Source organism: Poeciliopsis prolifica, unplaced genomic scaffold (assembly GCF_027474105.1).
Source record: "Poeciliopsis prolifica strain line A6 unplaced genomic scaffold, Auburn_PproV2 SCAFFOLD010, whole genome shotgun sequence".
Lineage (NCBI taxonomy): Eukaryota > Metazoa > Chordata > Actinopteri > Cyprinodontiformes > Poeciliidae > Poeciliopsis > Poeciliopsis prolifica.
In genome coordinates, this window is record NW_026562385.1 from 414,090 (window position 1) to 435,707 (window position 21,618).

Genomic DNA, 21,618 nt, shown 5'->3' on the forward strand with positions numbered 1-21,618 from the left:
GTAGCTAGCGGTCAGCTCGCTAAGCTACGTCTTTTCTTACCTTATAGCGGTGGAGATATTTTTTGTGGAAGAACTTGTATCCTTTCACACGTTTGTTGGTGGATGAATTAGCCGCTGCGATTTCCTCTGCATCAGCGAAAGAAAGGGCTGGAAAATTACGTAAGGACGATGAAAAGGACCGGAGGAGGAGAGCCATTTTCAGGATACTTGAATTACAGTCACCAAAACAGGAAGTGCCGCAGCCCTTTCAGATACAGCTTCCGGTTGCCGAGAAAAGGTCTATTACCTCGTGATTATAAATTTTATATCTTCTTCACATCTTAAAAGAGAAAAAGGAATAAATCAAAATGATTACACATTTACTATACACAGTGTGTCTTTTTCTAGATTGTGTTCTTGTCAGTACAGATTAGCTAAATAATGTGCTAAGAGAGATTAACGACAACAAAACTTCTGGTGCTGGTGAGTTAGATTCTGATTTATATGAGCAACATTTTAATCAATACTTGACTCTGGAAACATTTCAGATGTGTATGTAAGTTTATGTTCTGCGAAAATGTTAGACGCGATGTATTAGGCAGAAGTAAGATTTGTATCTCAGTCTTGTGTTTGGTATGCATCACTGTTTCTGCTTGGCCTTCTTTCCACAGTTGTAAATGGGAACATTGGAACATTTATCTTTACAAGGCCATATTAGGCGTCTTGAATATTTATTCTTGCTTATTCTTGATCCCTAAAGAGTTGTAATCTTCGGTAAAATATATTATTTATGTCCATGACATTTCATTTCTCAAACACAATTGCTTTTGGATTACATGTCCATAAGTTATTTGTCAATGTAAATGTCAAAAGTGCCTTTCAAGTATCACTGGCCTCACATGGCTTGTATTTCTTCAGCATTGTCTGACACTGAGATATGTTTGATTTGAAACTGATCTGAAAGGGGTAGATATATATATAATATATATATATATATATATATATATATATATATATATATATATATATATATTTAAAATAACTTTGAACAGAACCAACAACAAAAATAATAACAAATCAACTACTACAACACTTTCACTTGTTTTAGGACAGATTGAGTAATGATCAATCTCTTTATTCATGGAGAGTTTTCCGTCTTTATGTTGTGTATCTAGTAAGTGTTTGTCCAAAAAGCTTATTTACTCATATTAGAGCAATTTCACAGTGCCCCTCAAAGCTTTTATGGAAATGAACCGTCAGATCAGAGAGATGAAGGGCTCCTCTTACTTCACAGGCTGCACGTGTTTAAAATGCAAAGCTTAATTGTAAGTTCATTACAGTTTTACAGCTCTCTGAAATAATTGAACATATCACTGCACAGATCTGGGCAGGGAATTTCCCACACAATATATATTTGTAAACTTTCAATCCGCAGTGTCACAGGAGAGGTGGAGCAATATTTTCGAATAAGAAAAAAGGGCATTGCATTGTTGAAATACCGTACTGCCATTCATTCTGTGCTTCTGCTGTTATTATTCAACGGTGGTGGAAACAGATGACCTTTCCTGGCCAAGAGCTTAGTCTAGTTAAATTCAATTTAGTCAAAGAGAGTGAAAACAAGAAAGAAAACATGGTAACCTTTACTTTGACATTGATTCTAACCTTGAACAATGGTTCTTAAAGGACATGAAAGCTTTGACTTGTGCCAGGATTTGGGGGCAAGAGAGCAAAGCCTGCGCTTGTGTGCATGTAAACATGCATGTGTTGTGCACTGGCAAGAGACTGACAAAGTGTTTTTGTCGGCTTCAAATGAGGATCTCTAGTCTTAAAAGCTCTTTCTAATTTCACTGGCAAGGCCACAAAAGCATTTCTTATCTTCAGTCATTTCATTACAGACATGGCTGTTTGTTCTCACCATTCATCTTCAAATACGTCCCTTCCATCTGTCTTCTTACCGCCTTTCCTCTTGAGGACTGAAACAAAGCTAATTGAAATAAATGAACTGGGGAGCAAATCAGACTTCATTACATCGATTGTGTGGGGTTTCTGATTGCAGCTTGTTGAGTGAATGTTCCAGAGCTCATTGGTAATGAAGAACTACACCATTGCAACAAATTGCAAGCAGTCAGATTCTGACTGACTGGACGATTTTTGTTTTTTTCCCAGGCTTGCTCTGCGGTTATTTGATAAACAAAAAAAAAAACAACAAAAAAAGAAAACAGAAGAAAATCTTGAAGACTTATTTGCACATCAACTTTTGAAAAATACATTTTATTGTAGGCAACAGGCTGTTGGCTCGAAAGTCCAAGGAAGAACTGTACAGTTTATAAATTTAATACAATGAACACTATACACAAGAGGGGCAGTGCTTGACAGGGAGAGGTGGGGGAAAACAACTGTACTGCACAAACGCCATCAAAGAAATATAACAGCAGGATGGAGTAGTATAATTACACATGCTGTTTAAGCACTCTGTTTGAGTTAGAGGAGGTAGTTAAGCACTGAGAAATTTCACTTGCTTCAGATAAAATTCGCTATAAAAATGTAAGTTACAGGCATGCTGTGTGTCATTTCTACATTATCTCACCGCTCTGTTTGCCAGTCCAAAGAACAATATATAATTCAGAATGTAGAAACAAGAGTCTTTGAATCACAGTAGCTCTTAAAATGCAAATACACTAGAGTTTGGAAATGTAAAAAATGAGACTTTGATCAACCGTTTAATTGTCTTTTAATGTACTGTAACATGTATCCTGTACAATTACAAAGGGGAAAAAATATAAGAAAAAATGGAAAAGCTGATCAAACGTTGTTCCACACTATTAAGCGAATACTCAACTGAGCATTTCATTCAATTTCAGGAGTCGGTCTTCGTGAGTTAACAGCTGTTATCAATTACAGTGAGTCTGACAAAAATGAGAAACAGATAAAATGTTTGGAAAAGATTTTGTTTCCATTTAATTATTTTAATCCTTAAGTTAAAACTATAGTTTGTGAACAAGCTTCAAAGGATCAAAATGATGTCATTGTAAATGGTATCAATAAGGAGAAGAATGTAAAAAAATGTTTTAGAAGAGACAAAATTTCTTACTCCTCCAGATAAATATGATTAAAGACGGTCTTTTCTTTGAAACAAATGAAAAAAAAATGATTTGATGAAATGATCTGATGGAAAATATGACAACTTATTATCTTTCGATAAATCTGAGGATTTTGCTAGTGGTTGGTTTCTACTAGATAGTTGAGAAAGAAGGGAAAAGTCATTTTTTGGCATCATTTATTGTGATGCCAAGTGGATCACACTCTGTCAGCCTAATAACACAATTGCCTAAGTCCCATTTTAAAAAATAGCACTTAGGCAATTATGCTATTAGGATGATGAATTGTAAAGGACAATTGTAATCCATAGTCTGTTACAAGTGTCCATTGTAACAGACAATGGGTTACATCCATTGTCTGGAACCCTTACAGAGTGGTGGGGAGCTGGTGTGGGAGGAAGCTGGAGAATCCACTCTTTCAGTTCAGACTAGGGACAACATGCAAACTCCAAGCAGAAAAAGCCCAGGCTTCACACCCAGGACCTTCTTGCTGCCATGTAACTGTGCTTCCAACTGCACGAATATGCAGCTCAGCATATTTCCAAATGATAAAGAATAACCGTCATATGGAGAAAATGAAGCTGTGGATGTTCTCACCAGAGTCTATAGAAATTTTTGAGCATAAACATGTGGAGTGACCAAAGAGTGCTATATACAAGAGATATCTTCACTTTCTTTACCTACACCTGAATATTTTGGGCTTGTGGCAGGAAGCCAGAGAGCATGGAGGGAACCCACACACGAATGACAAGAATATGCAAACTCCGTTCAGAAAGGCCAGCAGTTTTTCTGCTGCAAGGCAACAGCACAAACAGCTTTTCCATCGCTTATACAACCAGGTGCACATTTATATTTTCCCCTTCAAATTGATTTGCTTGTTCTTAAAATTCAAAGCACAGGATAAATGTTACATTAGAAGGAAATAGTTCATTTATAACAGTCTCATTTCTGACATCAAAAAAAATTGATATTTCAAGACAAATGTCAAATCTTTGAGAGCCATTGTCCGTTACAGTGACAATTAAAATGTGGTAGTTTCCAAATCACATCATGTTTTTATATTCTATAAGTTTTAGTTGATAGTGATTGTTGTTTAAAAATACTAGGTTTTGCTCTGAAAATCCCTGGAATATCAAAAATTGCCCGAAGAGTGAATTTTCCCCTTAAGAGCAATCGACCATGTTGCTCCGAACTCTTTAGTATCTTTTCGCTAGCTGTGTGAAAATGACACAATCAGCCAGAAGATGTGCAAATAAAACGGAAATCCGTAGTCCCAGCCCTGTTTGAGTGTCTTGTGCTGCTGAAGGAACAATAACCTCTCATTCTCCAGTCCTATAATCGTGCCCACAGAGACGCACAAACATCGTTACACAAAAATAACAGAATTATCTGTAGCACCACAGAAGAGCAAATTGTGCCTGAATAACAATTCTGTCTGTCCAAAATTCAGCATGTGAATAAGAGAAAAGAAAGAACTGAGTTAGGCAATGACAAATAGGTTATGTTAGCAAAAGATGCATAAAATGTTTCTTGGTGTATAGCTTTCCAGTTTAGACTAGAGAACATTATAATCAACATGCTCTTAGTTTGTCTGTTAATGTATTTTCATCCTAAGTGATTATTTATCTCTGCTAAATGAATGTTGCTCACACAAAGCTCTGATCGGCAGAAACACGACAGACTCAAAACCCCTATTAGGAAGGCTATGGAGGGAAGCAGTCCATAAAGGAAAACAGCCTTATTCGGTCAAGTAAGTGTCGGGTTCAATAGCTCACTGCACCTAATGAATACACAACATGGTAATTCACTGAGCAAACTGCAGTTAAAGGGTAAAAAGGACAATTTATCATCTCTGCACATAGAAATTTAATTACAGTGCTGGTGTGGAATTAATATGCTCTGCTGCTTCACAACTGCTTTACAATTGTCATTATTGAGAAATGCAAACATGCAGATGAGTATTGCAATTCAGATTTATTCAGTCTTGGATTTTGCAAGAAGCTAGTAGACGGGTAGATCATTTATTTGAAAAATCCAAACTAACTGTCTCATGCTGCAGTAAAAAAAAAAAAAAAGACCCTTACTGCACACATTCTTGTTGTTTATGACCGCTACTGCTTCTGTTTTGTGCAGCAGAGTAGTCCTTCTAAATCCAGAGAGTCATTTATAGCCCACAAGAAAAGATTTTAAAGATATTAAATATTTTTAAATGCAATAATTCCCTTTTGTCCTCACTGTTGCATATTATTTCTTGCTATTTTTCATACTGTTAGAAATTCATAAAAATATTACAAAAAATGTTGCCGAGTCTTAAATAATATACCAGAATCCCACAAAAAAAACTTGACACTGTGTGGCCAGCTCAGGTTTTTTTGTTTGTTTGTTTGTTTTTTAGAAATCATACTGTGAAGGTCTTTTGTGTATGTGGCTGTCGATGGGTTTAGCCGTTGAAGCAGACTTGTCCAACTTGGAATCCAAACTTCTGGCTGTTGCTGCCAAAGTCTGCTGGAGCAACATCTATAATGGGGAGCAGCTCTGCAGAGGGGGAGACGATCTCTAAAATAGTCCTTTCCTGGCCTTTGCGAGACTGGAGAAGAAAAATGGAAATAATTATTAGAATCCGCTTGGGTTAATTTCACTAACCAGTCCCCCTTTAGCTTGAATCACTAATTAGGTTAGGGATTTGATGGTCACAAATGTATTCAATCCAGCTGACAACAGCAACACTGTCGACATGCACATTACACTAATTAATGCTAATTCCACTTTGTACAGCCTGTCTTTTTCTCTAATACATGCCAGCACTGACCTGGCATCCATCGTGCACTGTTGCGATGAAGGGGCTCTTGGCTTGTGTCAGCTCCTCGCCGTTGCTGCCCCGGAAGCGGAGAGCATGCTGGTAGGAGCGGGAGGCGCTGTCAAACCAGCCAGCTGAATTCTGACAGGTATAGGTGAAGCTCTGCCTGGCTGTGGCACTTAGCAGCTTAAGGAAGGTCAGCTGAACTACATGCACGGGGTTCCCATCACTGTCAATGTAGGAAAACTGAATGGCACACAGACACAAGCATTAGTGTGCTGAACTGGAGGACAAATGAAAAGCATGCTTGATTCATTTTAATAATAAAGCAGTACAAACAAACACAAAACAGCTTTTTTCCCAAAAATTAGATCACAAAAACCTCCAAGCAGCTGCTCATGAGAAGCCATGAACGCTCGTCAATGGGGAACAGCTGTACTGCGTATTTGTCTGAATTATTCTCACAGCTTAAATCAAATGCTGCCAAAATACAACTGTTTCTAAAATGACTTGACATTGTCAGAAGTTTGATAAAAGTTGCTTACATTAAAAAATAAAAAAAAGACTTTGCTTTTTAGGACAGGGTTAGTCAAGTGAATGTTTATCACTGAACAAGCAAAAATACTATGGTACTCTTAACATTTTGTAGCAATCACTGTCAACCAGCGATCTCTGTCCTTCACAATAAAGTTTCTTTGTACCATCAAATTTATTATGCATTGGGATCTGGAATGCTTGCTAATTACTGAATTAACCATTTTTTTTATTGCAGTTCAAGCAATTCTTTCCGATATTAATATTGTGTGCGCTAACTCTGGCAGAAATAAATTCCTGATATAATGTGCTGCTTTACTCTTGGAACACTAACATATCTATCAATATTAGTTTATATATTTGTAAAAGAAGCAGCAAAAATGATTTTACCTAATTAAAGGCATCCATTTTATATGAATTCAAGAAATGACAATGAGAAATAAATTAGTCTTCATAGGCCTTCACAATCATATTTATGCACAGATATCAATTAAAAAGCTTCAAATGATAACCTGAAAACACTGGTATTTTTTTTAAATATGCCACATTTATTTAATATTGATTACTGATTGATTTTGTTTGTATAGTTATTTTACCTGTTTTCCCCTCCTGTATTGACTAAACCAACTTCCTGGTTTCTCCTTGTTCCATGAGGACAATTTGACCTGGGTTCAGAGAGGTTTGTTAAAGTTTTAGGATCAAGTGATACATTTTTTCAGTTCTTTGAAAAAGACTGAAGGCTCACCATCCCAATCTTTTTGTCGGGGTGGAGACAGGTCTCTCCAAAGGCTGTAAAGTTACAGAAGACCTTCATAGAGTCTCTGTGACAGCCCTGATTAGGATCTATCCAGTACTCCCCTAAAGAGGCAAATTTGGAGACAATCACAAACAAAAAGCATAAAATTTTTGAAGAAACGCTGTTCTTCAGATTCGTGTCAGATAAGACTATTTATATTCTGACCATCTTTGTAGTTCGATTGAACCATCATGAGCTCTTTGCAGGTCCTGGCAGGGCTTTCAAATGTCCCCAGAGGTTTTCTCATGAGTTCCACATCATTCTTCATGGAAGAGAGGGTAGCAAAGACCTCTTCCATTCCCTCTACATCTTCCAGAGGCTGATCTCCCTGGAAGAATCCCTCAGTGTTGAAACGGACATCCTCCCCCGTCAACGCCGCTGCTCCTCCTGCCTCGTCTGAGTGCCTTCGTCTTTTCCTTCTCCCTTCGTGAATTGGCAGTGGTTGAACAAATGTTGCAGGGGGTCCCTGATGGTTGGAAAAAATATTTTTTAAAAAAAGTGGTGAAAGAGAATGAAAAAGGATGAAATCAGCAAACCATGGAGTGGATCATCCAGTACTCACTGGGGGTCCTGGAGGACCAGCAGGCCCTCGATCTCCTCTGGGACCAACAAAACCCTGGAATAAAGACAACAGACTGGGTCGACTCACTTCACCCCAGGACTTTCTCACACCTTTTGTCTAAATCCCGAATTTATCCGGGCAGATACTGTATGGCTGCTGCTTATAGGATTTTCCAGCTGTGTGCATCAGGACTCAGAGGTCAAAGCTGTGACAACACTGTCAGAATACGCGTTTCTTTTTTTGTCAGCAATATCACACCAGACTCAAATCCTATTAAAAAGCTCCAATAGAAAAAAAAAATCAAAGCTGTACAGTATGTTTTCTTTTTGTTTCAAAGATAAACTCTAAACACAGAAGTGTGCAGTGATTAGGAAGCATAGGACATTTAGGCCAACAAATTGTACTTTCTCCTTTGTCCCCCGCATATGGACCCAGCAGCTGCTTTCAGACAAGAGGTGCGATCACATAAATAAGACAGATTACAATACTTACCATCTCCCCCTTGGATCCCTTCTCACCAGCTGCACCCTGCGAGTTGAGGTAATGAATAACTAATCATTAAAAACAAGCACAATTAATTAATTTTTCTTAATTACTTAAGAAAAATTTAAACTATAAAGTTTTGACATATTGAATCATTCTAGCGCTGCAAAATATCAACCTGACAGCTATTTCTTTTTCCTTTTCACTCATTGTCAGAAATGTATTCAACAAAGAACCAAATCTGAAAGGTAATGTATCCTTTCTGTCAGTACGTTGAGAAGCAGAATAATTATTCATTCAGTTATGAAGCAGAGCAAGAACTTGTTCAAGTGAAGCCACTCACAGACAATCCGGGTAAACCCGGGGGGCCGATTGGACCAGATGGGCCGACCACGCCCTAGGAGTAAAAGCAATAATATTTAGTTGTTGGGCACTATGTTCCCCTGGTGCATCATAGTGTGACAGGTTATCACTTACCCCATCTCCTTTGGACCCTTGCAAACCTTGACTCCCTGGCAGGCCCCTGTCACCTTTCTCACCAGCCTCTCCAGGAGGGCCGATTAAACCAATCAACCCTCCGTGGCCCTGCAAACAGTGACAAACTTTATCATGAATATTCTCTGGGGTCCGATTAGAGCACATAGCTCCAACCGTTAATAACTATGCACTTACTTTCTCTCCTTTTCTTCCGGGATCTCCTTTTAATCCCGGTAATCCTGGCGGACCCTAAAATTGAATGGGAGAGTTGGCCGGTTGAAACTGTGCTGTAAATTCTGTATGGCTTTATTTAACAATGAGCATCGCAATGGAAAAATCTTCTGTCTCATTTGATAATATGTTCATTCCTCTTACTATTGGTCCGGGCGGTCCAGTCTGTCCTGGTGGTCCATTTAAACCTTGTTCGCCCTTTAAAACGGCAACATGGGGGTGAAAGTGAGCATGGTGAGATAGAAATAGCGCAGCAATATTTTTGGCTTCTGCGGTCCATTCATACTAACCGCAGGACCCGGAATGCCTCGAAGGCCTTCTGGACCGGGCCTTCCTGGATGGCCTTGGGGTCCCACTGGCCCGGTCTTTCCAACTGGACCCAGAGTTCCTGTGGCTCCCTGGGGAGCAAAAGCACAGAGAGACACAAAAGTAAGCGATGAAGAAAGATTATAAATAAAAAGTGGAGCTTATAGTCAGAGCTTCACATTATTTTCCTTACTTTGACTCCTTTCATGCCTTGTTTTCCCTCTTTTCCTGCTGCACCAACATGACCCTGGCAGAGATAATGAATGTGATTGGGACAGTGATTGAAAGTATTGGCTATGAATAAGCACATAACGTAAATACAGGCATATATAGCCTCAATAAATAAATCTCACCCTCCGACCAGGTGGCCCAGAAGGGCCAGGCTCTCCAGAGGCTCCTGGCGGTCCCTGCATGAAACAGGAGAAATCAAAAAAACAGAACCACCTACTTTATGTAGCAACAGTTGAAGGGAAAACGTTCTAATATTTTCACTTTGCAACAGATTTTCCCTTGAGCTGCAATTAAGAAGAAATCTACTCCCGGAGATGGCACTGATGGGAAGCAGCATTTTACACAAAACTGCAGGTTTATGATGGGAGCTGAACCTTTCCTGTTGTTTGGATATTTCCGGCATTCGTTTCAGTCATCTCACACTCTAAACTCATTTACAGTTCATGTGTTTTGGTTGCTTTTTTGTAATCACAACTTTACAGTTTACTGTTTATTCATCATGACATTTAGTGTTTTGCAAGTGCTTACGACTAAATGCATCATACAATTTGCTCTAACAATTTTCATTAAATTTAAGGTGGAGGCAGTAAACACTGGTCAAGACTGGTAGTTGTTTAAGTGTTTCGCAGTGACGATGTTGAAACAGTCACAACCTTGTATGATTGTTCACAGTTAAACAAGCACAAGAAACAGATGTATTTGTAGATGTCAGTCCTTTTTTGTGATATGTTGCAGAGGCTTTAATTAAAACGTATTAATGTCACGAACGCCCTCTGACTGTGGAGTGACTTTAATTCTGCTTCATAGAGTAAACGCTGTGAAATAATCACAAATCATGGCTGCAATTCCGTCTGCAGCTCTGCCTCTGCTCTAAAAACAAGAGAATACAAAAGTCTGTGTTGGAAGTAACTTTGTACTTCCCATAAAATCTGAAGTGTATTTATATGAGTTGAAAAGTGTAGTAGTTGCTATGGAGTCATAGAAAAAAAAGGTTTTGTGTTTGAAAATCATGGCTTTTATTTTAATGATGGGAGCCTCTCTCCCACACACTCAGTAGCACTCCAACACTAGGAGGGGTGGCCATCTCACTGTCAGCATGCATAATTTAATGAATTGGCTCAGTTTTGGATCGCACAGAGGAAAAAAATCAGCCTGAGTAAGTAGAAATTTAGTTCCATGAGAAAAGTGTTCGAGGTTACATAGTTGAAATTTACCTCTAGACATCTAAGAGCTTTAATAGAGAAACAATTAAAATGTTGCTAAGATGACTCCTTACTGTTTTTCCAATTTCCCCGTTGTCCCCTTTAGGTCCAGCTGAGCCATCAACCCCCTGAAAGACAAAAATAATAGAATTACATCAGCATCAATAATAGAATTCATAACATTATCAACAGATGAACTAAAATATTAACTCTTACATTGACTCCTGGTTCACCTGGTGGACCAGAATCTCCAGGAAATCCAAGAGGACCCTAGAGGCAAAAAACGTTGAATGAAAAACGTCTTGACTCACATTTAAAGACCAAGTGGCTGATTATAACAACTGTAAGGAAATAATGCATCCGCTCATTACCAGGTTGCCTTTAGGTCCATCTTCTCCAGCTGTTCCTCTGGGTCCTGGTGGCCCTGCTGCACCAGAAGGACCAGCATCTCCCTTCTCACCAGCATTTCCTTTAACCCCCTGCAAAGAAAACCATTTCAATGTTGAAAGTAGTTTTGAAAAATCAAAATTCAATTAAAGTTTTAGTTTCTGAGCAATAATTAAAAAAAAGAGAAAATGAAAGCACAGTCACTCACTGGAGGGCCCGGCTCCCCAACCAACCCTGGGTCGCCTGCTTCCCCATCCTCACCCTGATGAAGAAAGAACATTTAACTACAAAACATAGCTTACAGCATGTAGAAAATAGAACAGGTCAGGGGTTTGCTGACCTTCTCTCCAACAAGACCTGGTTGACCGACTCCTCCAGGCAAACCAGGTGGGCCCTGCGTGTCATGAAAAAGAAAAGCTTGAACTAAAACAAGGTTGGGTTTTAAATATTCATTTGATTTCAGAAAATGTGATTCTGCTGTATTTTTTTCTTTGCTTGTCAGCATCTTTGCTCTCAGTGCAGAAACTGGAACAGAAAAAAAAGACAATACACAAAGAAAGGAAAGAAAGCTAGTTGCCGCTTTAGAATTTTCTGCAAATTATGTTTAAATCAAAAAGTTTCTAGTCACATTCTTTTCTTCATGTTTTTTTTTTTTTTAGTTTGTTTTTTTGTTTCTGCATGTACATGCATGACTGAGTGAAGTTTCTGTCAGGCAGAGGCAACCATGCAGAGCCACTGAACCCCTGCTGCTACCGGCTTTCCTTAAATCGGTCTCTATCTCATTCTTTCCTATCGTTTCTGTATCAATCTATTTATAGATTGAACTATCTCTGGAGTGCTGCGTGTCCATGTTCCTTGTGATAAAGCAGTAGCGTGAGTCTCACAGCTCTCCGCAGCTGACTGCTAAATAATTGAGCAATATAAGAGACTGCAGAGGGACAGCCTTTACTAGAGGTAAATATAACTGCCTCTCCAGGATAATAGCCTAATGCCTCTTAATGATTCATGGAGGCATAAATATAACTTTCACAGAGATAACATTCTAATACTTTTTAATCATGAAACTTTCAAAGGCCGTGGAAAGCATGTCTAAAGACGTGCTTAGAAGACAGGAAAGGATGAAAATAAGCGCAACTGCATCGACATTATGATAAAACAGCCTTTTGAACGAGGCCTACCCGTCCATTGTTTAAGAGAACAGGATCTCAAAACCAATTTCTAACACAAAAAATGTTAAAATACTGTGCCATCTTTTAAAATTTTTACACAGCAAATTAAAAAGGACAAGGTCATATTTTCAAACTCCATAGAGTTGTGTTTTAAACAGAATGCACAACCCAAATATGACAAAATATGCAAAAATATGCACACTTATGTATCATGAACAGGCCAGATTGAATATACAGTGATGTTGATTATGTTGATTGCATTACCTAATGAGACGGAGCTTTTTGTTGCATTTACTGATTCATCTAATTGAATACAAATTATCTACATATGCTCCACTTGGATGTTTTTGTGGATGTTATGAAGAGAAAAAAAAACATTTTACCAGCAAGGAAGAAAAAGCATGCTAATAGGAACTAAAATAAATCCTGAGAAGAACAATATTCTTTTCAGTGTGTTCTTCCTGAAATCTAGCAAATGGCCTAATTCTAACGTAGATATGTTTTTAGAAACGATACCTCAGCTCCAGAGGGCCCCGGAGGGCCTCTTGGGCCATGCTGTCCTGGAGGCCCCTGACAAGAAAGAAAAGAAACATTTTTATGTGGATCACATAAAACATTCAGCGGTACAAAGTGAATGTGAGCTGGTGCCTCCTAAATTAAATCCTAAATTAAATAAGAGTTAGATGTCAGCCATCGCTAGATTGCTTATGCAATGGCCCCAGTATCTCTGATTATCATCGTACTGACATGATGAAGACGTCCAGACAGGTCATTACCCTCAAAATGACAAAAGCTCTGACTCTTTCCCATTTCGCCTCCCACTGCCTCTCTCTTATTCTCACTTATTAATAAGAAACCTCTCGCCCGCAATATGCTCGAGCACATTCTCTCAGCCAGGGAGAGCTTGTGATTTGACTTGTCTGTGCAGCTTAAGAGAGCACCAAGCAATTAATCTTAACAGTCCTGGCTTCAGTTTTAGTTGAGTTGATGTTGAGCTGTGCTCTGAATCACTCTCAAGTCTTTTAGGGAACCTTGCGTTATGAAGACTCTGAAACAGAGAGACAGACAATCTGCCCAGGGAGAGACCATGTGGGACTGAAGGAAACACATATCCTTCTGGCACAGAAACATTTCAGCGTTATGGGGAGAACTCTGTGATCCGCAACAGTGACACATGAATAAAACTTCCCCACTGAGTCCTCAGCATCTCCCCTCTCTTCCATCTCTCTCTCTCTTGTTTTGGTTCCATTTTAATGCATTCCCTCCCTAATCTGACTGCGGAGAAGGCAAGCTATAGAGAATCTTGTTGAGCGTGTGTTCATGGCTGACAGCGTTGCAAGATGACTGTCACAAAGGAGGATGCTCATTAGATGGGCAAGGCTGAGGCTAATCTGATTAGCAGCTGTCACACTGTCTTCCTGCTCACAATGAGCGCCCCGCCTCTTCCTTCCACTCCAATGCTCCTTTCTGCCACTGCTTTTCTCTTTTATGCTTTTCCTTTTGCACGCTGAGCCACCACGTTCACTCTTTTGATTCATTTTTTTTTTTTTTCCACTTGATGTAGTGGACTTTTGCTGTTGAAAACAGACTGATTGAAACTGTAAATGTAAAGCTAATTCTTTCAAGTAAACCTTGATTACTATTCTGATATTTTTTGGAGAATATAACCAGCGCTGAGATACGAAAAACAGATTGCAAGACACAAAATGAGTCAGAGAAGAACTGAGTTTTAATGACTATTGCTCTTAGTTAAGAATCATTTATTTGTTAACGATTCTGTTGGGCAGTGATTGTGATAAATCCCTGCTCCAGTCCCTCCATTTGTCTCTGCATATGTTGGCATCTTGCTTTCGCTTACAGTAATTATTACCGGAATCTGAGGAATAATTAGCTTTATTAGTTACACCTATGTTTATTTTTGTCACAGAAAAATCTAATTATCTTCTCTCACCAAGGTGTTTTCTAAAGGAAAACACCAATTTAGATGGAACGCTCCACATTACCGAAGCTATTGGACTGGAGAAGAAGTATAAAAGCTTGAGGCAAAGAGGACACATTTCCTCCTAATTTCTGCGCAGTTGCCTCAGTTTACCAATCGAAATGTAAAGCCCAGATAAACTTATCTTTAAATATATCTGAAAAGTAGCTTGAAAATAATGAGACTCAGTACAAACTCATTCCTACAGTTAGAAACCACTTGGGATTGAAGGAAGCCGATGTTAATGACAGTCATCAGAGTTTGACACCCGGCAACACAAACAGCGCAGCTGTTCCTAATTAACTTAATGGCTGTAACTAATCAAAGTTTAATAAGATTAGGTGGATTGGCCAGGTACAACATGTAGTTCACACAAAGCTGAAACTGACTGCAGCACAATTATAAAAACTTGTGCTGCATGTTAGGAGGAGTGTCATGATTTGCAACATAGTTGGAAACAAATGAAACAAGATGACCTTGGATATTCAGAAAAAAACCAAAAAGGGGTGAAACAGAGTGAAAAGAAGAATAGGGAAGACTGGTTTGACTGGCATTAAAAAGAGAGAAGAACTGGTGGATATCTCAAAAGACAATAGAAATCTGACAGAAAGCTATGCAGCAAAACTTTATCCAAAGGTGATTCCTGGATGTCTGGAAGGAAAGAAAATGTCTTGGAGTAAAAATAATAAAAAAATAAAAATATATGAACAATTTTTTTTTAATTGAGCAGGGGTAGTAGGACCAGAAACAGGAGTCAGAAATTAACCAAAACAACTAAGAGTCAGTGGTGGGGAATCTAAAGGTAACAGTACTCAAAGGAGGAAAAAAATGATATTCATCAGGTCCAACAGAAAGACTCTGAACAGCATAGATGTGAAGCAACCAAACCACAAAAATAACCCAGCAAAAAACTAAACTGACAGCTTTAGAAACCCAACCCTTTATGGCTTAGTGAGGTAATTTTTGGGTTCTTCGGGAAGGTGGTTTATGTTCATGCTGAAAACTGTAGGAAAGTGTTTTTAAGAAACAAAGTAAGCACATTTGCGTTGTGCCTGGATATAGCTTACTATTATGTACTCTCGTCATGAGCCCTGGCATCCCAAAATTACCAAAACTATTTTAAGCTCACTGGTCTGAAGCAAAGGGAAAACAAAGCTGAGTAATAGTATTTGAACACATTGGAAACTCCGCATACAAATTTGATTCATTCAAGGAGGTAATTTTGTTTCTTGCATATTTGCATGGGTACCAGTTCCCCCATTAGAAATAAACAAATGTAAAATGAGTAGCTCCGATCCCCTCTCTGGCCCACTAACAAATTTGTGCAACACTACATATGACAATAAATTTAACAAAGTAGAATCAGTAATGTTATACTATATAAAAACAGCACGAAGAACAATGTATGGTGACACATTTGAGAAACAAATATTGAAAACACCAGTTTCTGTGCGACATCCATAGGTTTGAGTTAAAATGATAAGAACAGCTGACAGAAGGGGGTCACTTTTTTAAGCCAGGTACACATATGATTTCAAAAATTATAGCGCTATCACCAGAGTATATAATATAAAATACATACATAAATTATAATAGCTTTTGTCACACCGCATGATGGAAGTGTTGTTGCAGGACAAACATAGCAGAATTAACAAATAAGGACTAAGTTATTAGAGTTTAATGTTGACAGAGGAGGAGGAACAGAATCAAAAGTAGGCAGCAAAGAAGTGAAGAAAAATGTACAAACTCCCCAGAAAATATCTGGAACTGCTTAATATTTTTCACAAGACATCTTTTGAAGTGTCAAATCAATTGTCAATGGCAATTGTCACATTGAAGGATTGTTGATTCCAGCTCAAGGCCATAGATTTCAGGTTATTGACTGTTAAACTCACCATTGAGCCAACACTCCCACTCTCTCCTTTCTCCCCTGAGAGTCCTGGCATTCCCTACAAGCAAGAAAGTGAGATGAAATTTTAACCGTTAATTCACAAAGGATGAGAAGCTTTAAGCTATTTGATAATTATCTTTACCTGTAATCCAGAGGGGCCAGGTGGTCCTTTAAAGCCCCTAGATCCCTCATCCCCTTTAGGTCCATTCAGGCCCATTTGACCTCGAGGGCCTGGCTCACCATCTGTCCCCTGAAATAGCCAGAAATAATTAGCACACCAGAAAAAAAAAAGAAAAAACACTCGCTTATGATGTAGAAATGATTCATACAGATGGTCCTGGTTGGCCCACAGGTCCTTGAATCCCAACAGGTCCTGGAGGTCCCTGAAAACAAATTCAACCCACGTTCACTGAGACATGTATGATGCCATTTGCCATTTGCAGCACAGACATACCTCTATTCCATAAAAATAGAGGTATTATTATCCCATGTAAATGTAACTTACAGATTCCCCTTTGACTCCTTTGCTGCCCTTTTGCCCTGGTCCACCAGTCTCACCCTGCATAAAACAATTCATAAATAGCTAAGTCAGAAAATATCCATGAACTATACAGTAGAGCTGCAGTCTAGACTTACTGTCTAATACAACTACCTTATCTCCGTCCTCCCCTGGAGGTCCAGGAGGTCCTGCAACCCCTGGCAACCCTGCAGGTCCCGACTCCCCATCGCGCCCAGCAGGCCCAATGGTTCCCTTCTCTCCCTGATGAACAGATAGGGACACAGCACACATCTAGCAATTGCACAAGTGGTACCCATTGCTCTCATATCATCGAGTGACATTTTGATTAATGTGTCATATCATACAGGAAAATCACTACCAAGATTACGTTTGCATTTTGTCCCTCAAACTGTCTTCCCTCACTTTTCTCAAAATGGCACTTTCAAAACATTTTCATACCTAGTGGTAGGAGGTGAGGGTGAACTGAGAAAAAAAAAAAAAAAAAAAAACAGTAATTTTCCAAGCTCTTACTGGTGTGCCTTTCTCTCCACTCGGCCCAGCAGGACCCACACCGCCTGCGCGTCCTGGTGGGCCAATTGCTCCTGCAGGCCCAGCGGGACCCCTCTCTCCAGCAGCACCCTGAAAATAAAACGAGCTGAGATGAGCTGAAGTGAGAATGTCACATGAATCACTGTTTTATTTAATGCAGTGGCCACGATCAATGGTCACCATAGGAACAGCCTGTTGTTTTATGAGTCTTATCGTTCTTTATTACATCAACACAGGTCGGGAAATGGTATGAAAGGCAATTTCCTAAAATTAAACTTACAGTAAGCCCTGCAACACCAGGTAAACCTTCTCCACCTTTGAGACCAGCAGAGCCCTGCGGAAAAAAAAAAAAATAAAAAAAATCAGTCACAATCAAGCAACGAGTACCTTGTACCATTCAATGAGTTTTTAAATCCTTTATTCTTAAATATATCCTTTATATATTTCTCTAATACTCCACCTGTAATCCAAATCAAAGAGACACATTTCTGTTAAACGTCAGAGCAGGCGAGGACATAAGATGTTTGAAAGTTTGTGTTACCATTGCACCAGGGGTCCCTCTGCTTCCTCTGAAGCCTTTCATTCCTGGAGGGCCACTCTTTCCTGGGATCCCCGCTGGACCTGGATCTCCCTAATACCAACACACGACCACCCCTGGGATTAGATAAATGGCAAGAAGCTAGCAGACACAAGCTGTCAAAAATCACACAGAAACAGCAAGTCATACTGAGAAAGTGTATCTGTCGTTCATTATTCAAAATACGCTTAACGCCTCGAGCGTTTCTCTGTAAAATTATCACTTAATTAGAAGTTAGGATTAGATTGAGGGGATAAGATATTCAGACAGAGCTAAAGAGAGTCCTTGGGCTTTATCTAACTGTATTATTCATGATAGTAGGTGACCTGTCAATGTGATGAATAGCACTCACCTTGGCCCCCTCCTTTCCAGCAGTTCCTGGTAAACCATGCTCACCTGGTGGTCCTGGTGAACCTGGATGACCTCTATCTCCAGCTGGCCCTGTCTCACCAGACTTCCCCTGAAGATAAAACGTGCTATGTAACAGCTAATCAAAAGCACCTTGTTTAAACAACAGCTTACTAAAAAGAGCAACATCTGTGAAATGTTTTAGAGAAATCTGCTAACCTGTGGCCCAACGACCCCTGGGGGGCCAGGAGGACCAGTTTTGCCTTGGAAGCCCTGAAGAAAAAAAAACATTAAGTTTGTTAGTCTGAACTTCAGTTAAGTTGAATCAGCGTACTTTCCAGAGTTGAAGGCATGTTTTATTAGAATCAATAGATCATGTTTAATCTCAGCAGAATCTACTCAGTGAATGCACACTTAATAACATTTTTAATCCTCTCTTTGAGGCATTTTTTTTAGATAGAAAAATGACTCACTGCTTCTCCTCTCTGACCTGGATGACCTGGTAATCCATCCTTTCCTGGTAGACCCTGAAAACAAAGTTTATTTGTTGTTTTTTTTTTTCTTACTAACTTAACTGAAATACCTTGGAATGGTTTAGGAGAAAAGCACATAGAAAATGAGTAACATCAAATCACACTTAGCCTACTCACATTGGGTCCTTTAGGTCCTGTTTCTCCATTTTGACCCTGTGGCCCTTGAGGACCCTGAAACAAGAACACAGTTTGTCAAACTCGCTTTCCAAAAGGTTTTTCAGCCTTCAGATTATTTGCAGTCAGTTTCATCCAATTAACAAATCTTCACCTGTTCTCCGGGAGATCCTGGAGGACCATCTTGTCCAGCAGATCCCTTACAAGAGGAAAAAGCAAACCATTGACAGAAACTCAGTTTAACGTCATTCGCTTAAATATTTCTTTTTCTGTTTAACTCTTCCATGTGAGAACATAGACTGCGGCAGCCCCTGCCAGACAGCATGTTTTCACTGTGCCAGATGGCCTGTCATCTAGAAGTGAAAAGTAACAACCCGCTCCATCACGGTCGACGCATTCATCCATACTTTATGAGGCAGCCAGGTGTGTTTATGTATGTATAACTGCAAGTTCATGTTTGTGTTTATGCCACGAAGCTCACCTTTTCTCCAGGCTTTCCAGTTGGTCCCTTTGCTCCTCTTCCCCCCCGGGATCCCTTTGGAAAACAAGCATCTGTCTTATTAGTGCACGTATGTCTAAAGGTGGAAGATAAATATCTAATGATCTGAAAAAAATGTGGCACCTGCTTACACATACACATTGAATGTATACTTAGCGTTCTTACATTAGGACCTCTTTGACCCCCAGAACCCGGCTGACCGGCAGGACCCTGCATTGTAACGATCAACAATTATTTATCACTTACATGATTATTTATCACCAACATCGAGCTGCATGTGATGTGATATTGACTAAAATGCTAGCGTAATATTTACCCTTCTTCCTTTTTCTCCGAGGGATCCGGTCACACCAGGGAAGCCAAGTGATCCCTGAAGACACAAGTGGAAGTTAATCAGCCTTAGCGCTCCATTTATCATACGTCATCCCCAATGTCTCATTAACTTATAATTAACCACTGTATCAAATTAAAGCAAATCTAATCCATGAGCCCAACACAGCCTTAAATACATCATTCATCAACATGTAATGAATAGATGTCACTAATGAACTATAAATAAAATAGTCTTTCTGAATATGCCATTTATCATACTTTATTTTTAATAAGACAGGAAAAAGTCTAGCAAAGGCACATATCTATAGCAGCCTAAAGCTCAGATACAGCAACGTGAGAATGCATTGACTGATGGTAATAGCTCCTTAATGTAAAATCACCTTAGGACCTTGTCGTCCGGGATAACCTGGCAGACCAGGCACCCCGAGTTTACCCTGGAAAGAGAGAAAGACATGAGATAAACATGAGGTCTGAAAAAAAGGGTTGTTCAGAATTTTTCTCACAGCAAAGGACAACAAAGAAAGCACCCTCCAATCTAAAGATTTAGAAAAGGTGTCAGAAGAAGGAAATTATTTACTGTGTTTGCAGTGCCATAATCTCAGAATGGACATTTAAAAAAAAAAAAAAAAAAAACGTACAGAATCAACATATTTTTTATAAAATCTCAAAACGACACCTTTTAACCCCTCTAACCCTGAACACACCAGATACATTTTGGAATCCAAGTTGATGGAAAAAAAAATTCCTCATAAAAAAGTAGGACTTCAGAAGTACAGAAAAAAATGAAAGAGTGAAACAGCAATTAACTACAGCTTTATGTTTACTGCAGGACCAGCTTCTGTTTACACTGGTGGGATTTCTGGTATTTACTGTTGCATTAATACTGTCTGGTGGCGCATCAATGGACCATCAAGCAGGAACCTGCATTGTAATGCCTGCATGTGAGGTGGCAGATTAAAAAAAATCATGATCAGACACCAGCAGTATCTTTGGCCTCACACTGCATGCGTCTCCACTCTGCTCCAGTTTGCTGTAAACTTCAGAAGTGCTCTGAGAAGCATAAGTGGAAAATGTGAAAACCAGAAAATGTTTGTCACTAATGTGTGACAAACACTGGGCAAGGATGGAGAAATTCTCCAGCTGGTGTTTTTTGAAAGAGAGAAAAATTTGGATGTCATCGGCTTAGAAGCGATAAGAACTATCAGAAAAAAAAACTGAATAGCACTATCAAGAGAAAGAATGTGAAAAGGAGATAATAATGAGCCCAGAATTGCGCCTTGTTGAACTCCACCGTTCAGGGAAGTGGTGTCTAAGAAGCAGTGCACAACAATCGGGCGAGCAAAAATGTAAAAAACAACAACAAAAAACAAATACCTTCTCCCCTGCTATGCCAGGGGTTCCCACATCTCCTACAGGTCCAGACTGACCTTTTGGTCCTTCTGGTCCATCTTCTCCACGAGGACCAGGACCACCAATATCCCCCTAAAGTCCAAATATATCAGGAAGAATGAGAGATAATTCTTTTTTTCTCCACAAGTAGCTGCTGAATAGTCGCAACAAGTGTTGCAATTAGATGGGATTCTCACCCTGTCTCCTTTAATACCCATGTCACCCTTTGCTCCTGGAAAGCCATCTTCTCCCTAACATTCATCAAGGAGATGTGACAAGTAATGACAGCTTTTACATCTTATCATTGCAATGCAGTTTGAGAAGTCGGTCACAATTTACAGTCTAAAAACATGGCAGACAAAAAAATTATTGAATTTTCTCACTTTCTCTCCCTTGCTCCCCTTTAGTCCTCTAACCCCATCAGCTCCCTGTGAAATACAACAACAAGGAATATAATTATAACATGACAAGAATCACAATCAAATTCTGAAGAATATACTATCGACCTAATTTTGGATCTCGGTTTAATTTTTATTTGAATAATATACTCAGTCTAAAACATTTACTTATTAAGAATTAATTTGTTGATTTTCTCTTGATATGACACTTGGTTGCTTTTTTAATCTCAATTATCTCTCATGTTTATTTATCACAGC

At 39.2% G+C, this 21,618-nt stretch overlaps 1 protein-coding gene across 5 annotated transcripts in view; it reads right to left on the reverse strand.

Annotated features, from left to right (window-relative positions):
- Window positions 1-2,231: 2,231 nt before the first annotated feature.
- col5a3a (collagen, type V, alpha 3a) overlaps window positions 2,232-21,618 on the reverse strand; it is a 60,537-nt gene continuing 41,150 nt past the window's right edge. For all 5 annotated transcript variants that reach the window (XM_055035373.1, XM_055035376.1, XM_055035375.1 and 2 more), the window contains 40 exons: window positions 21,346-21,390; window positions 21,160-21,213; window positions 20,948-21,055; window positions 19,954-20,007; window positions 19,557-19,610; window positions 19,406-19,450; window positions 19,223-19,276; window positions 18,896-18,940; window positions 18,745-18,798; window positions 18,568-18,621; window positions 18,314-18,367; window positions 18,099-18,206; window positions 17,711-17,800; window positions 17,450-17,503; window positions 17,152-17,259; window positions 16,774-16,881; window positions 16,627-16,680; window positions 16,451-16,504; window positions 16,264-16,371; window positions 16,126-16,179; window positions 12,769-12,822; window positions 11,424-11,477; window positions 11,292-11,345; window positions 11,068-11,175; window positions 10,913-10,966; window positions 10,771-10,824; window positions 9,617-9,670; window positions 9,457-9,510; window positions 9,248-9,355; window positions 9,102-9,155; window positions 8,922-8,975; window positions 8,727-8,834; window positions 8,593-8,646; window positions 8,259-8,294; window positions 7,767-7,820; window positions 7,370-7,670; window positions 7,154-7,266; window positions 7,005-7,073; window positions 5,887-6,120; window positions 2,232-5,664 (listed from right to left, as the gene is read on the reverse strand). In XM_055035373.1, coding sequence (XP_054891348.1) covers window positions 5,518-5,664; window positions 5,887-6,120; window positions 7,005-7,073; window positions 7,154-7,266; window positions 7,370-7,670; window positions 7,767-7,820; window positions 8,259-8,294; window positions 8,593-8,646; window positions 8,727-8,834; window positions 8,922-8,975; window positions 9,102-9,155; window positions 9,248-9,355; window positions 9,457-9,510; window positions 9,617-9,670; window positions 10,771-10,824; window positions 10,913-10,966; window positions 11,068-11,175; window positions 11,292-11,345; window positions 11,424-11,477; window positions 12,769-12,822; window positions 16,126-16,179; window positions 16,264-16,371; window positions 16,451-16,504; window positions 16,627-16,680; window positions 16,774-16,881; window positions 17,152-17,259; window positions 17,450-17,503; window positions 17,711-17,800; window positions 18,099-18,206; window positions 18,314-18,367; window positions 18,568-18,621; window positions 18,745-18,798; window positions 18,896-18,940; window positions 19,223-19,276; window positions 19,406-19,450; window positions 19,557-19,610; window positions 19,954-20,007; window positions 20,948-21,055; window positions 21,160-21,213; window positions 21,346-21,390 — 3,177 coding nt within the window. In that variant the 3' untranslated portion in view covers window positions 2,232-5,517. The remainder of the gene's footprint in view (window positions 5,665-5,886; window positions 6,121-7,004; window positions 7,074-7,153; window positions 7,267-7,369; window positions 7,671-7,766; window positions 7,821-8,258; window positions 8,295-8,592; window positions 8,647-8,726; window positions 8,835-8,921; window positions 8,976-9,101; window positions 9,156-9,247; window positions 9,356-9,456; window positions 9,511-9,616; window positions 9,671-10,770; window positions 10,825-10,912; window positions 10,967-11,067; window positions 11,176-11,291; window positions 11,346-11,423; window positions 11,478-12,768; window positions 12,823-16,125; window positions 16,180-16,263; window positions 16,372-16,450; window positions 16,505-16,626; window positions 16,681-16,773; window positions 16,882-17,151; window positions 17,260-17,449; window positions 17,504-17,710; window positions 17,801-18,098; window positions 18,207-18,313; window positions 18,368-18,567; window positions 18,622-18,744; window positions 18,799-18,895; window positions 18,941-19,222; window positions 19,277-19,405; window positions 19,451-19,556; window positions 19,611-19,953; window positions 20,008-20,947; window positions 21,056-21,159; window positions 21,214-21,345; window positions 21,391-21,618) is intronic.